At 51.3% G+C, this 16,759-nt stretch overlaps 1 protein-coding gene across 2 annotated transcripts in view; it reads left to right on the forward strand.

Moving 5' to 3' along the window:
- Positions 1-16,759, forward strand: part of LOC137430683 (uncharacterized) — a 119,416-nt gene that overhangs the window by 15,722 nt on the left and 86,935 nt on the right. For both annotated transcript variants that reach the window (XM_078781183.1, XM_078781184.1), the window contains exon 3: positions 9,741-9,824. In XM_078781183.1, coding sequence (XP_078637309.1) covers positions 9,741-9,824 — 84 coding nt within the window. The remainder of the gene's footprint in view (positions 1-9,740; positions 9,825-16,759) is intronic.

The following is a 16,759-nucleotide window of genomic DNA, read 5'->3' on the forward strand; positions in this document are numbered from 1 at the left end:
CCCAGGTCCGAGAGAGTCGTGATGGCAGAGTTAGCAGCAGGTGCTCAACCCATTGGCCAGCTGGGGCTAGTGGAGTCGTGGTCCTCGCAGGGGACGGAGGAATTAATGGTGGGTCGCACCCTCGTAGACACCCGTGGGCCTATGCTGGCAGTCAGGCTGCTCAACTTGTCCGACAGCCCCCGCACGATAAGGGGCGGAGCCATCGTAGCCAAATGTAGTAGTGTAGTAGAGGTCACCGGAGGAGGTGGATCCACATGCTTGCCAGTACAGCCGGAAGGAGGGCAAAATTTGGGGAAATGTGATTGGTCAGAGGGAGTGCGGGACATGATGACACGCTCTGAAGAGGGCCTAACATCGGAGCAGGTAGAGACGTTGCACAATTTGGTTGGTAAGAACATGGGTGTTTTTTCTCTCTCCCCCGAGGATGTTGGACGCACGAGTCTCGTCAGGCACAAAATTAGTACTGGCGAGGCTCGGCCTGTTCGCCAACCGCCGAGGCGGCTCCCTTTCGCTAAGAAAGAGGAGGCAGAGGAACAGGTGAGCAAAATGGAAAGAGCCGGATTTATCGAGCCCTCGGTGAGTCCTTGGGTGTCACCCATTGTGCTGGTGAAGAAGAAGGACGGGACCACTCGGTTCTGTGTGGACTACCGCCAGCTCAATCATGTGACACTCAAGGACTCGTATCCCCTGCCAAGGATCGATGACACCCTCGATGCCGTTTCAGGCTCAACATGGTTCTCCACGTTGGATTTAAAGAGTGGTTATTGGCAGGTGGAAATGGATAAAGAGGCGAGGGAGAAAACGGCGTTCACCACAGGAAAGGGTCTCTGGCAGTTTGTCGTCATGCCCTTTGGATTGTGCAATGCCCGTGCCACGTTTGAGCGTCTGATGGAACGTGTTTTAATTGGCTTACCGTGGCAGACTTGCCTCGTCTATTTGGATGATGTATTGGTCCACGCTCCCACATTTGAACAGGCTGTCGAAAATTTGTCAGACGTATTTGGGAGATGAAGGGGTGCCGGGTTGAAATTAAATCCGAGCAAGTGTGAAATTTTCAGGAGGGAAGTGACTTACCTGGGTCACGTGATCAGTGAGAGCGGCGTGGCCACTGACCCTGGAAAGGTAAAATCTGTAAAAGAGTGGCCCGCCCCTAAAAATGTAAGGGAGGTCCGAGGATTTTTGGGCCTCTGCTCGTACTACAGGAGATTTGTGGCAAATTTCGCGGAAATTGCAAGACCTTTGCACAAATTGACAGAGAAAGGAGCCAAATTTGTATGGTCAGAGAGCTGCATCGAGGCATTCAGTCACTTAAAACAACGTCTGGTGGAGGCCCCAGTTTTGGCATACCCGACGGATGATGGCAATTATATCCTGGACACAGATGCGAGCCAGGAGGGATTGGGAGCTGTGTTGTCACAAATGCAACAGGGAGTCGAGAGGGCTATTGCGTATTACAGTCGGGCACTTTCGAGGCCCGAACGAAATTATTGCGTTACCCGCAAAGAACTATTGGCCTTGCTGTCTGCAGTTGGACACTTTCACCCTTACCTTTATGGGAGGGAGTTTGTGATCCGAGTGGATCATGCCTCCTTGCAATGGCTCCTTCGGTTCAAAGAGCCGGAGGGACAAATTGCAAGGTGGCTTGAGAGGCTGCAGCAGTATAATTTCACTGTGCAACATCGGCCTGGCAAAGCACATGCCAATGCAGACGCTCTCTCTCGGCGCCCCTGTTGGGAGGCACAGTGTAAATTTTGTGATAGACAAGAAGCCAAGGATCCAATTGGGCAGGGCCAAATTGATGCATGCCTATATGCAGCAAAAGTGACCAGGCGAACTTTGCCACAACCCCCACAGGAATTGGGCGATGTGAATTGGCAAGAGAGTCAAAGGGAGGATCCTGTTTTGGGGCCCCTTTTTCATTGGCTAGAGGAGGACAAAAGACCTTCTTGGGAGGAGATTGCTCCACACGGAGCCCAGGTAAAGGCCTATTGGGCACAGTGGCAGATGTTGGGGTTGAAAGAGGGCTATTTGTTCAGAAAGTGGGTGACACCGATGGGTGATGTAGCTTCCTGGTTGATAATTGTACCCAACAAATTGAAGGAAGTGGTTATGGGGCACGTGCATGGGACTAGGACAATGGGACATTTGGGCGTGGCCAAGACTTTGTCCAAATTACGGCAGAGGTTCTACTGGGTGAATTCGGGCAGAGACATTCAAAATTGGGTGAGATCCTGCGACCTCTGCCGCGGTAAGAAGGGACCCCCACGTGCGCGCAAGGCCCCGCTCCAGGTGTACAATGTCGGGGCACCGCTCGAGCGGGTGGCAGTAGATGTGGTGGGGCCCCTGCCAGCCACCCGCCGAGGGAATCGGTACATTATGGTGGCAATGGATTACTTCACCAAGTGGCCAGAGGCCTACCCATTGCCCAACCAGGAAGCCCGGCTGGTAGCTCAAGTTCTAGTTGAGGGATTCTTCTCCCGATTTGGCGTCCCAAGGGAGCTACACACTGACCAGGGCCGGAACTTTGAATCTGCCCTCCTGCGGTCGGTGTGCGAGCTCCTCCAAATTCATAAGACCCGGACGACTCCCCTTAGGCCTCAATCGGATGGGATGGTAGAGAGGTTCAACCGGACACTGTTGACACAATTGGCCCTCTTTACATCTGAAAACCAACAGGATTGGGACGAGCACCTTCCCTTTATATTGATGGCATACCGGACCGCCCAGCATGCGACCACTCGGTGCACCCCCGCCTTGTTGATGTTCGGTAGGGAGATGCGAGTCCCCACAGATTTGTTGATGGGACCGTCACCAGGGGAACCGGGTGAGCCAACTGTGGAGAGCTATGCAACCAATTTGAAAGCGAGCATGGAAAAGGCTCATGAGTTTGCGAGGAAGCAAATTGGGGTGGCTTCTTCGCAGATGAAAACGCGGTATGACGCTCGGGCTCACACACCTCGTTTCCTTCCCGGAGACCTTGTTTGGCTCTACTGGCCCCGGAGAAGGAAGGGGGTGTGCCCAAAACTCACTTCACCTTGGAAGGGCCCTGGGGTGGTGCTTCGGCAGGTGACTGATGTGGTGTTCAAAATTCAGATGGGCCCGCATACCCTTCCACAGATAGTTCACGGGGATAGATTGAGCTCCTACATGGGTCGGGAGGCTCCGGAGTGGATTGGAAGGGTGAGGGGGAAATTAGGTGTGGTGGATGACACTCTTGAACCTGACCAACCTGCAACTACCTGCACTTGAGGTGAGTGTTTTGAGGAGTACTGTCCCAGGCTTCAGGACTTGCTTTGGAAATTGGGGACATGTAAATTGGAGTTGGGAGGCGGGTGAGAGTGATGACATGGCCGGTGAGGGGATGGAATGGGAGCCACAGTGTCTCGTGGGTGGCGTATGTTTTTGTATTGTGGTTAGGTGTTTTGATGTGGTCGTGAGAGTGGAACCTGGAGAGTGAGTGATGATTATTGGAGATAATGAGGGGCGATACTTGTGCTTTTGGAAATGTGCTTTTGGAAATGTGTGATGGTTTAAATGTGAACTGGGGGATTTCACATGTGGCAGGCCATGTCAAGCCTTGTAACACCTTTTACACCAAGAATTGTACTGAATTGTGCTGAGTTGTGTGGAGAATTGAATGGCAGCGGGGGAGGAAGTGTGTTTTGGGGTCTTGTGGGTGGGAAAGGTGTGTGTGTCCGCAGGTACAGAGCAAGCTCTGAGGAGCGATGCCTGCGGGCCCCCCTCAGCGGCAATTACCCCTGGCAGCCGGTGGTAACTGGAAATTGGAGCTCGTCGGTGGAGGGTCTGGTTGGGCGCCGCGGGGTGAGGAAGTCCCCCGGTGACCCGTGTTGCTGCGCGAAAGCAGGAGGCAAAGGAGCCTGGTGTGTGTGGAGACCCTCACCGGCGAGGTAACGGCGGAAAGGGGCTGTTGGGCTGTCACGGGGCCAAGAGGTAAAGGGGGGGGGGGGCAATGAACTTGTAAGTCGGTTGACTTGTTTTTGGGACTGCGGGCACCACAGCCTGATGCGCCCCCACCATCTTTTTGTGCGGTACCTCCCCGCTGCCTAGTTGAGGAATGCACACACACGTGAATGACATCAATGCCATGGTCCTGCAGGGGGTGTATTGAAATAAGTGCTTTGTTGATTTTTGAAATGCCTTGATGACCTATGGAATGAGAATGAGTGGTTAAGGGGTCTGTGTTGCATGAATGTGGGCGAAATCCACCGAGCCATGTCACTCACCTGTAACATCTGGACAGGGCCCGTGGAAATTTAGGGGGATGCATTGGGGATGGCCCCGCAGGTAAGGTTGTGTCTTGTGGCATCCACCGGGGGACGCGGTCTGTAGACCGGGGTATGTACAAAGGTTAGAGTTTTGAGTTTTGGAAAGATGGTTAAGTTTTGTGGTTAAGTTAGTGTTGTGTGTTGTTTGTTTCCTCCCTCCACAGGAACAACGAAGAAAATGTACATACTTGCATGATGGTTAAGGGGTTCAGCATGTTAAGGAAGTGTAGGTAGGTAGTCCGACTCACTTCCCACAGCCCTTCCTGATTTATTTCATAGGTTAATTAAGTGTGTGACAGTAAGTGTTAAGGCTGGAATGGTAGAGCCTGCGGTGAACCTTGCAGGAGCTACGGTTCCAGGGGGGGGGCTGTGTTATGAATTTGGTAGAGCAACATCTAGAGCTAGGTAGATCTGAATAGGTAGGTATTCGGCTGTCGTGACAGGGACTCTACATGTAATAAGTTCTTGATGTTTAGGCGTTTGTCGGGGTAAGATGTATGATTGTGGACCTACCTGGAGGTTCGAGTGTTAAATAGTGAGGGATTAAAGGTAACGCCCCTGTGAGTCTCACCTAGTAGTCAAACCTTTGTCCATTATGGCACTGCAAACCACATAAACATTAGTTAGGTCCTTAGCGCAACATTAAATAATTCCTTTCCCTGACAATGACTTCGGAATAAATGGACAGGAAACCAGGCCAAAAACACCGCCACAATACACCGCCACCGTTTACACCTCCAAGGCCTACAAACCTCGCCTGGCACGTGTTACACAAGGACCGCGGGGTCGGGGACGGGAGATGTCAGGAGTAGCATGCCGCAGAGGGCGTGACCTGGGCGAGCCGGCGAGTTGGGAGGCTATGATTGGCTGAGGAGTGCGCCAATGGACGTCATCGGCGAGAGATATTAGCGACGGTCGGACGCCATTTCGGGGCACACAGAGCACACGGCAGTTCGCAGCAGTCGGCAGTTGGCACTGAAGAGTTGACACAGAGCACACGGCAGTTCGCAGCAGTCGGCAGTTGGCACTGAAGAGTTGGCACAGAGCAGTTCGTACGGCAGTTCGTTGGCAGTTGGCACAGAGCAGTGAACAGTTGGCACTTGGCTGCCAGCACTCCCGCAGAGAGTCGAGTCGAGTGGAGTTCAAAGGAGTCCTTCCTGGCCCTGGTCGAGTGGAGTTCGTTTGCTTTGTGCAGCCCTGCGTTGGACCGTTGGAGCAATGGAGCTCGTGGTGTGGGTGTGCCGTTGAACCGACGAGGCCTGGTGGCGGTTGAGCGCGGCCGTGTTACAAGAAGACGAAAGGAGCCAGATAAGCCCGAGCTCCGCGTTTACACTTTACCTGACGAGACGTGTTATTTTCGTATTCATAATCTCCCTCGTATCGTGTTTGGTATCTGTTGTGTGTGGGATCCCAATTTAGGCTTATTAGAGTTATTAGTACTACCGGCGCGGGCTTTTTCACTGTCTTTACTTTTCATTAATAAATCCTTGTATTATTTTCTGTATATATCTGAACGCAGTTTTCCTGGGTGTTTCATTTTAATAGATAAGGCTGCGGAGCTTTGCTGTGTCTGCCATTCCGCGCGTTTAACTTTGTGTTGAGTTTGAATCCGCCATTGAGTTTTCGCCTCGGGAGTTAAAGTCTCGCAAATCGGCCATCCGTAACTGTGGTGTTAATCACGGTATCCTAAAGTGTGGTATCCATCTTTAATCATCCATGGTATCCATCCACGGTATCCATCTTTAACAATCCTAAAGTATACTATTTGTATAAAGACTTCCATCTACCTGGATTATCTCCGATATTCCATCTTTAACAATTCTAAAGTATACCATTTGTATAAAGACTTCCATCTACCTGGATTATCTCCGATATTCCATCTTTAACAATCCTAAAGTATACCATTTGTATAAAGACTTCCATGTACCTGGATTATCTCCGATATTCCATCTTTAACAATTCTAAAGTATACCATTTGTATAAAGACTTCCATCTAACTGAATTATCTCCGATATTCCATCTTTAACAATTCTAAAGTATACCATTTGTATAAAGACATCCATCTACCTGAATTATCTCCGATATTCCATCTTTAACAATTCTAAAGTATACCATTTGTATAAAGACTTCCATCTCCCTGGATTATCTCCGATATTCCATCATTAACAATCCTAAAGTATACCATTTGTATAAAGACTTCCATGTACCTGGATTATCTCCGATATTCCATCTTTAACAATTCTAAAGTATACCATTTGTATAAAGACTTCCATCTACCTGAATTATCTCCGATATTCCATCTTTAACAATTCTAAAGTATACCATTTGTATAAAGACATCCATCGACCTGAATTATCTCCGATATTCCATCTTTAACAATTCTAAAGTATACCATTTGTATAAAGACATCCATCGACCTGAATTATCTCCGATATTCCATATTTAACAATTCTAAAGTATACCATTTGTATAAAGACATCCATCTACCTGAATTATCTCCGATATTCCATCTTTAACAATTCTAAAGTATACCATTTGTATAAAGACTTCCATCTCCCTGGATTATCTCCGATATTCCATCATTAACAATCCTAAAGTATACCATTTGTATAAAGACTTCCATGTACCTGGATTATCTCCGATATTCCATCTTTAACAATTCTAAAGTATACCATTTGTATAAAGACTTCCATCTACCTGAATTATCTCCGATATTCCATCTTTAACAATTCTAAAGTATACCATTTGTATAAAGACATCCATCGACCTGAATTATCTCCGATATTCCATCTTTAACAATTCTAAAGTATACCATTTGTATAAAGACATCCATCGACCTGAATTATCTCCGATATTCCATCTTTAACAATTCGAAAGTGTGCCATTTGTGCAAGGACTTCCATCTACCTGGATTATCTACGATATTCCATCTTTAACAATCCTAAAGTATACCGTTTGTATACTTTGTATACTGTCTGGATAACTTCTCAAAATATCATGCGATATATCTAATTTTTGGCCCTATCTCTTAATTGTGAAGAATCACTTAAAAATCTCACATCAGGATCTTCACCAAAATTGAATCAATTCTTCTTTGTCACACACCGGACCTATCCACCAAATTTCTTCCAAATCCGTCCACAACTTTTTGAAATATCGTGCTATTTACGTTTTTTTGCCCAATCTCTCAATGAAGAATCACTTTAAATAAAATTCTCAGATCCGCAGCCGGATCTTCACCAAAATTGTATCAATTCTTCCTCGTCACACACCCGACCTATCCATCAAATTCCTCCATAACCTTTTGAGATATTCTGCTCACAGACAAACAAACAGGGATGAAAACATAACCTTCGTCCGTCCACCTTAAGGAGACAGGGATGAAATAGGCCAGATCTGGATTCTACCCAGTAAAAGGTACCCAGCGACCATTATACCAGTTGTGAATACCACTGACTATGCCTTGGAACCCGCTCCCCGAAACCGGTACAATAACCCTAAACGATATCAAATACCCCACATGTTAAGCATGAAAACCGCAAATACAAAAACAAACAACCACCTATCATGGTCTTCAGTACAGGGTGTTGAATAAACTTGATGATCACTCCAAAATCATGTCACGTTATGATGACGTCATCATCATCAGTTTTGTGCATCATCATTGTTGGGAGTCCAGCTTTTTTTTATGGGATGTTTCCCGTCACACAGCCAGAAGGCCACTCGAGGTGGGCGCTACACAAAGAAAACAAAAGCAGAACAACCAGACAAAAACAAAAACAGCCCCTTGGATTGAAACAAGACAAATGTAAAAAGTTGTCCCTTCACAGAACAAAAATGGATGGGAGGGGTTAACTAGTCTGCTTCGCGACAACGGGGCCTCCACCCACATTGAAGCTTGTTGCTGATGCAGTGCCCCCTGGAGGTAAGACCAGGAATTTCGAAATTTTCCAGGCTGCTGGTGAGAACACCTCCAATTGGTGAAATACACCTTGATTACTCTTCGTGAAGGACACCGTGGGATCTTCAGTGGGATATTTAGCGTCTGCCAGCTCGCACACGAGACGTCCAGCTTAAAGTCTGTCCGAGGGACCAGGATGCCAAACACCAGTTTGACAGTTTACAGCTGGGTCGGGATTCAAACCCAGACAATTGAGCTCAAAGATGAACGTGCATACCTCCAGAATGTCCTGCCTGATGACGACGATGATGATAAGTCTCAGTTATGGAACAAATGCAATTCCTGACACCGCACCTGTATAAAGGTGACATTTGCTTGTTTGGTCCTTGTGATTTTGTCGATCTGAAAGCAATCCGGTAATTGATTTGTTTTGGGTATTTTCAACTGTATATCATAACATTCAGTGGGCGACATCAAAATCGAAGGTTGTAAAAGCAAGATATTCATATCACCTTGTAACATATAAATCAACATCCAGTGTTTTCAGCCGCTGTTCAAGGTTCAACAGGTAGGCCCGTCATCCGTTGTGAGTTAAAAAAAATAATTTAATAATTGCACTGTGAAATAACAATTTTGTTTAAAATGGTGTAAATACAGAAGTTTTTGCATCGTCGTTATGATAACGACATGTTTATCGGATGTTCGATATGTTTATCGGATGTTCGATATGTTTATCGGATGTTCGATATGTTTATCGGATGTTCGATATGTTTATCGGATGTTCGATATGTTTATCGGATGTTCGATATGTTTATCGGATGTTCGATATGTTTATCGGATGTTCGATATGTTTATCGGATGTTCGATATGTTTATCGGATGTTCGATATGTTTATCGGATGTTCGATATGTTTATCGGATGTTCGATATGTTTATCGGATGTTCGATATGTTTATCGGATGTTCGATATGTTTATCGGATGTTCGATATGTTTATCGGATGTTCGATATGTTTATCGGATGTTCGATATGTTTATCGGATGTTCGATATGTTTATCGGATGTTCGATATGTTTATCGGATGTTCGATATGTTTATCGGATGTTCGATATGTTTATCGGATGTTCGATATGTTTATCGGATGTTCGATATGTTTATCGGATGTCCGATAAGTTTATCGGATGTTCGATATGTTTATCTGATGTTCGATATGTTTATCGGATGTTGGATATGTTTATCGGATGTTCGACATGTTTATCGGATGTTCGATATGTTTATCGGATGTTCGATATGTATATCGGATGTTCGATATGTTTATCGGATGTTCAATATATTTATCGGATGTTCGATATGTTTATCGGATGTTCAATATGTTTATCGGATGTTCGATATGTTTATCGGATGTTCGATATGTTTATCGGATGTTCGATATGTTTAACGGATGTTCGATATGTTTATCGGATGTTTGATATGTTTATCGGATGTTCGATATGTTTATCGGATGTTCAATATGTTTATCGGATGTAAGATATGCGTTTTTATTGACTTTTTCACAGGACCACGTGGTGCTGGTGAGTGTGCTGACCTCAGTACTGCTCCTTGTCCTCATTGTGGTGGTATGTGTAGTGGCTGCAACGAAGGTATGGAACTATTTTGATTTTCACATTAATCCAGGAGTTCATACTTGTATATTTTCAGCTGAAGAGATTGTGCAACAAAACCAAAGGGATCGCCAACTTGTGCTCCAAGCTGTGGATATAACTAGAGGGGTTTGGTTAACGAAGATATACTGACAACTTCTAGTCACAAACAAAGACTTCATATATGTATATATGTACATACTAGTAAACGGCCTGTCAAAAATGACGGGTTGGAACAGTTTATTCGACGGTGCAGCCGTCCGCGTGAGCATGCCAAAGTCTGAAGCCTCGGCCTAGTGTCAGATATGTTTATATTGTGGTGCTGCGCACACACGACTCGATTGCCAGAGAGGTAGGCCACAACGCGTTGGTATAACAAAGAGTCTTTATTCAAAGCTCGTACTTCAGCACTGGGCGGGCTCGAGCTTAGAGCCCGCATATATGTGCCGAGGCCACGCCTAGTCCCCGGGCGTGGCCGATCGGTCGAAAGGCGGGGCATGTGCTCTCGTTCCCCACCTGGACGCTCGCGCCACCCACTGGTGCGCGGAATTATTGCCCCTTGTGCCCGCCACACGCACCCCCCCCCCCCCCCCCAGAATTCCCACGCACCTGAAGGGTTCGTTTGCGGGGAAGCCGGATGACCCGGCCGAAACGCCCCCTGGCGATGGGTGCAGGGCTGGGGGGTAGCGGGACGGCGGGGCTGGGGGGTGCCGGGGGTCTGACCGCCGGCTGGCGGCCTCGACGCGGAGGCAGAGCTGCTTGCGGGGGGTGGTCCGGATCGAGGTGGGCCGGCTTGAGGCGGTCCACGGAGATGCGATCCGGGGCACCGCCGATGTTGATGGTGAAAAATTTGTCCCCGGTCTCCAGCACGTGGAAGGGCCCGTCGTACGGGGGCCGTAGTGGTGCCCGGTGCGCGTCGTGCCGGATGAAGACGTACTTTGCCGTGCGAAGCTCCGGGGCAACGTGGGAAGGTGGGCAACCGTGGTGTGCTGTCGGCACCGGGGCGAACCTCCGGGCGGTCTCCTGAAGGGCGGAGCGCTGTTGCGCCGCGGACCAAGGAGCCGTGGAGTCAGGGATAAATTCACCCGGTACCCGCAGTGGTTGCCCGAAGACCAGCTCCGCCGAGGACGCGCGCAGGTCGTCCTTGGGCGCCGTCCTGAGGCCCAGCAGGACCCAGGGGAGTCTGTCGACCCAGCCGCCGTCGCGGAGGCTGGCTCGGAGTGCGGCCTTCATTGAGCGATGAAAGCGCTCGCACAGGCCATTGGCCTGGGGGTGGTAGGCCATGGTGCGGTGTAGTTTCACCCCGAGCCCTTGCGCCACCGCGGCCCAGAGCGCCGAGGTGAACTGGGGGCCACGGTTGGACGAGATGTCCGAGGAGGCACCGAACCGGGCAACCCAAGTGGCGATGAAGGCTTGCACCACCGCAGCCGCAGACGTCACTGCCAATGGGACAGCCTCCGGCCACCGTGTGGTGCGGTCCACCATGGTGAGGAGGTGGGTGAACCCCCGCGAGGGGGGCAGAGGTCCCACCAAGTCGACGTGCACGTCGTCGAACCGACGCTCGGGCACCGCAAATGGGGCCAACGGTGCCTGGGTGTGGCGGTGGACCTTTGTGCGCTGGCACGCGAGGCACGTCCTGACCCAGTCGCGGACGTCCTTCCAGAGGCCATGCCAAACGAACTTCGCCGCGACGAGCTTCTGGGATGCCTTCGTGCCCGGGTGGGACAGGCCGTGGATGGCGTCGAAAACTGGGCGCCACCAGCCAGCAGGCACGATGGGGCGAGGCCGGCCGAGGGAGACGTCGCACAGGAGGGCCGCGCCCGCGGCGTCGAACGGCACTTCGGTGACGCGGAGGCCCGTGATGGCGGTCCGCAAGGCCTGGATGCCGGGGTCGGCGGTCTGGGCCTCCGCCATCCGGGCATAGTCGACCCCGAGGTGGACCGCGTGCACGACGGACCGGGAAAGGCAATCCGCCACCGGGTTGTCTTTACCCACCACGTGACGGATGTCCGTCGTGTACTCGGACACGGCAGAGAGGTGACGCTGCTGCCGTGCCGACCATGGCTCGGCGACCTTGGCCATCGCGAACACAAGGGGCTTGTGGTCGACGAAAGCCGTGAATGGGCGGCCCTCCAGTAGATGGCGGAAGTGTCGGACCGCCAGGTGGAGCCCGAGCAGCTCGCGGTCGAAGGTGCTATAGCGGCGTTCGTGTGGGCGAAGCTGCCGGCTAAAAAACGCCAGCGGTTGCCAAGCACCACGCACCCACTGCTCGTGCACCGCGCCCACCACGTAGTCCGACGCGTCGGTGGTGAGGGCGATCGGTGCATCGGGCGCCGGGGGCGCCAGCATGGTGGCGTCGGCCAAAGCCAGCTTTGCGCCCGCAAACGCCACGGCCATCGGCTCCGACCAGGCGGTCACCTTTGCCCGGCTTGCCCCGGAGGGCCTCGTGCAAGGGGCGGAGGAGCTGGGCGACGTGGGGCACGAAGCGGTGGTAAAAAATTACCATGCCCAGGAACTCTTGGAGCCCCCTGATCGTGCGGGGCCGCGGGAAATCCCTGACCACCTCCACCTTGGCCGGTAAAGGGACAGCCCCGTGCCTGGTGATGCGGTGCCCCAAGAAGTCGATGGTGGCGACGCCGAAACGGCACTTGGCGGGGTTGATGATTAGGCCATGCTGGCCCAGGCGTTTGAAAAGCGTGCGGAGGTGGAGCAGGTGCTCCTCCCGGGACGCGCTCGTGACTAGGATGTCATCCAGGTAGACAAAAAGGAAAGGTAAGTCGCGCAAGACGCTGTCCATAAGCCGTTGGAATGCCTGGGCCGCATTCTTCAACCCGAAGGGCATTCTCAGGAACTCGAAGAGGCCGAAAGGGGTGATGACGGCCATCTTCGGGACATCGTCCGGTTGGACGGGGACCTGGTGGTAGCCCCGGATGAGGTCCACCTTGGAAAACACCGTCGTGTTTGCCAACCGGGCGGAAAAATCCTGGATATGCGGGACCGGGTAGCGGTCGGGGGTGGTGGCATCATTGAGCCGGCGGTAGTCCCCGCACGGCCGCCATCCTTCGCCGGGCTTCGGCACAATGTGCAGAGGAGAAGCCCAAGCGCTGTTGGAGCGCTGTAGGATCCCCAGCCGCTCCAGCGTGGTGAACCCCGCTTTCGCCACGGCGAGCTTCGTGGGCTCGAGTCGGCGTGCCCGGGCATAGACCGGCGGCCCGACCGTGGGTATATAGTGCTCCACCCCGTGTTTAACGGCCACCGCTGAGAAGGTGGGCCGCGTGAGGGCCGGGAAACTGGCGAGGAGGCGGGTAAAGTTGTCCGCTGCCGGAAGCGTGCAAACTAAACTCGCCGGGACGGAACCTTCCAGCAAGCCGCTTGACAAGCTGCTCGGTGAGCCGCTCAACGAACAAGCGAGCGAGCTAAAGGTTTCGGCCTGGACGAGCCGTCTGCACTTTACGTCGACCAACAGCCCATTCGCACATAGGAAGTCCGCACCAAGCAGGGCCATCGGCACGCTGGCAGTCACGAGTGACCATTGAAAGCGCTGCCCTCTGAACCGCAGTGAGAGGCAACGCTTCGCGAATGTGCGGATGGGTGTACCATTGGCGGCAAGCAAAGCGGGGCCCCGGCCCACGGTTTGCTTGTCGGACGTGGAGGCGGGGAGGACGCTTACCTGCGCTCCTGTGTCGCAAAGAAAACGGCGCCCGGACAAGGTGTCCGTGATGAACAGGAGGCTGCCGGAATGGCCGACGCTCAGGGCCGCTAATGAGCGCCCGCCCGGTCCTTTCCCGACCTGTCAAAAGAGCACGGCGGGCGACACGTTTTAGCCTTGCGGCCGAACCTGGCGTGGTAGTAGCACCAGGTTTGCGGCGGCGGCGGCCGCGGCAGCCGTGGTGATGGCGGCGGCGGTGGTGGGCGGGGCGCAGCAGCGGCGACGAGGGAAGCCGGGGGCGCTGTAGCCTCTGCCCCGGGATCCACGACGGCAACACCATAACCCGACCGCGTGTCGCAGGCCGCGAAAAACTTGTCGGCCTCTACGGCCAGGGCGCGGGGTTCCTTTATTTTGGAACCGGCCAGCGCGAGGCGTACCTGTGGAGGTAGCTGGCGTAGGAAAAGCGCCCGGAATAAGAAATCCGGGGGCTGGTCTCCAAGCAGCTACAGCATAAAATCCATCCGCACGGATGCTCGTGTGTCGCCGAGTTCGGGAAGGTCCAGGAGGCGGTCGGCCCGTTCGAGCTCCGTGAGCCCGAACGTGGCGATGAGGAGACGTTTGAGCACCTCGTACTTGTTGTCGCCCGGTGGGCGCCGAAGGATGGACACGACTCGGGCGGCAGTGCCGGGCGCGAGGGCGGCGACCACGTGGTAGTACCAGGTCTCGTCCGCCGTTATGCCTCGGAGCTGAAATTGAGCTTCGGCCTGCATGAACCAAACGTCGGCTTGCACTTCCCAAAACTCCGGGAGTTTAACTGCGACGGCGTTGGTGGCCATGGCGCGTTCGGTGGTCAGCAACGGCTGAACCAATCGGGGTCACCAGTGTGGTGCTGCGCACACACGACTCGATTGCCAGAGAGGTAGGCCACAACGCGTTGGTATAACAAAGAGTCTTTATTCAAAGCTCGTACTTCAGCACTGGGCGGGCTCGAGCTTAGAGCCCGCATATATGTGCCGAGGCCACGCCTAATCCCCGGGCGTGGCCGATCAGTCAAAAGGCGGGGCATGTGCTCTCGTTCCCCACCTGGACGCTCGCGCCACCCACTGGTGTGCGGAATTATTGCCCCTTGTGCCCGCCACAATATCTTCTTTAATTATTCGACATCCTACAGACGTAAGTATACACTCGTTTTGCTCTGTGTGCGTTGCACATCACATGTAGAGAATTTCACATCCCTGTTCCTTGTATTTATTGTTATTTTAAAAAAACGCTTCTGTACACCGCCCTTGAGACTCGGTTTCCAAGCCACTGTCTACAGTTCCAATAGAAGACATAATTACTCTTTTATGAAAAATGTTTTTCGAGTTTGTTTTATCCTCAAAAATAGACCGTAGTGAACACACATTAATGTTAAACGATTGGTCTGTAAAACCTAGCCTTATGAAGGGGGACAGACATCTGTACAAACATAACAAACAGCCTTTTGTTTTATACGGTAGATGGTACGAATAGTAAAAGCTCGCTGAATTGTAACGTTTCAGAAGAATGCTATCTTCCGTCCGCAGAGGTGACAACAACAAAACACAAAATGTGCAGATGCGGAGAAATCAGATGGAATTATTGCATCCAATGGGAAGCTTGTACACATTACGATTGGGCAGTTGGGGTGGGGAGGAGAGGGGACAGGAACCAATCAGCTTGAGGTTGGGGATAGATTTAATAAAGAGAGTGGGAGTGGAGGATGGATCTGCTTCCGGTTCAGGTTTCTGGCCCATCGATTTGGTGTCGTATGTTTCATGTCTGCCCCGGCCTTGGGTATCGGTCCTCACCTTCGCGCCCACAGGCGAGGGGTGTGGGTGATTACATAATCCTTGAGAGGAATCATGAAGGTCGACGTGCGGTTTAATCGATCGACCGTATGCCCGAAAGCCACGCCTTGAGGATTTCCCGGCTAGCCCGGCCAGGTGCCGAGGCTTTTACAACCGTATTTTTAATATGCCGCGACCAGTGAAAACTTTGTCTCCACCTGCTACTGCTTGCTGGTGCTGCACGACCGTGTCGCAACTCGCTTGGACGACTGCCCACACACTTGACATCACAGTCATTATAGGATATTATAGGTAATACATCTTATCGAGTCTATTCACTCTGTTTTGGAGCCTGAAAAGCTGTGCGCAGAGTGTTCTTCAAGGTTTACACATGACCCAGATTCCAAATGGTTGCAACAGATGGTTGGCCATCTCAGAGATATTACCGATGTACGGTAATACTACTGTTTTGGCCGATTCCTCAGGTCACGGTGCGATTCCTTCTTCCATCGGTAAGACTGAAGGAATGCTGTCAGTTAGTCATTGTTCTGCAGTAAGCAGTAGACGTGTTCAAGTTCAATCCATTGTGAGTCTCGTTCAATGCTGTACGATTTGGCCTGGTCGTACAAGGTTCGTGCACAAGATCGTTTGTGCGGTCAGGTGACCACTTTTGTAGTTAGGCACCCAGTCTGTATGAGTGGTGTTGCGGTACACCTGGCTGCTCAAACGTCTATCCGTTGTGCGTTCGACGCCAACATCTAAAAACGCAATAAAGCTGGCTTGTTTGAGTTAGTGTTTGAACTGGATGGCAGGTATGATCCGATTAGTGTGGGCTTAGAACCTGTCAAAGTTGTCTTCTTGATTATAGCAAACATGTCATCCCCGTTCCGGAGCCAAAGTTTGGGCATGTTTTCACCTTGCAATGGCTGTTGCTCGAGAAGTGTTGCATTACCAATTCCGCAATTACACTGGATATTAGAAAGCCCATGGGTGTCCATCGGTGGCGAAGAAAGTGTCGTGAAAGGAGAGAGTGAGACTGTCCCCCTGAAAGAGAGGCAAGACCAGTTCAGAGACAAGGCCAGGTGACTCAGACACAGATGAAGGGGCAAAGGTGGATGACGATTGGCAGAAAGACAAGGGAGAGCAGAAGAATGAGGGAGAAGAGGAGGGTGAGGATGATGGAGAGCAGCATAGGCTGCAAGAAGAGTTAGCCAACAAAATAGAAGAGGTGAAATTGATAAAACTCAGAGAAAGACCAAAACTTTATCGCATAGAAAACAATAAACGGACAAAAATTTTAGTGAGGTGAACCAACCATTCAATTAGGAAAATGATTTCAAAATCATCCACCTTGGAGGAAATCGATGTCGTCTGTTTTGCAGCGGCACTACTTATTCAAGAAAAAGTAACGGGCAAACAACACCAGAAGAAGAAAAAACCAGGCCCTATAAATAGAAACCAAATTCCACCTTGGAGAT

Source organism: Myxine glutinosa, chromosome 7 (assembly GCF_964187855.1).
Source record: "Myxine glutinosa chromosome 7, kmMyxGlut1.1, whole genome shotgun sequence".
NCBI lineage: Eukaryota > Metazoa > Chordata > Myxini > Myxiniformes > Myxinidae > Myxine > Myxine glutinosa.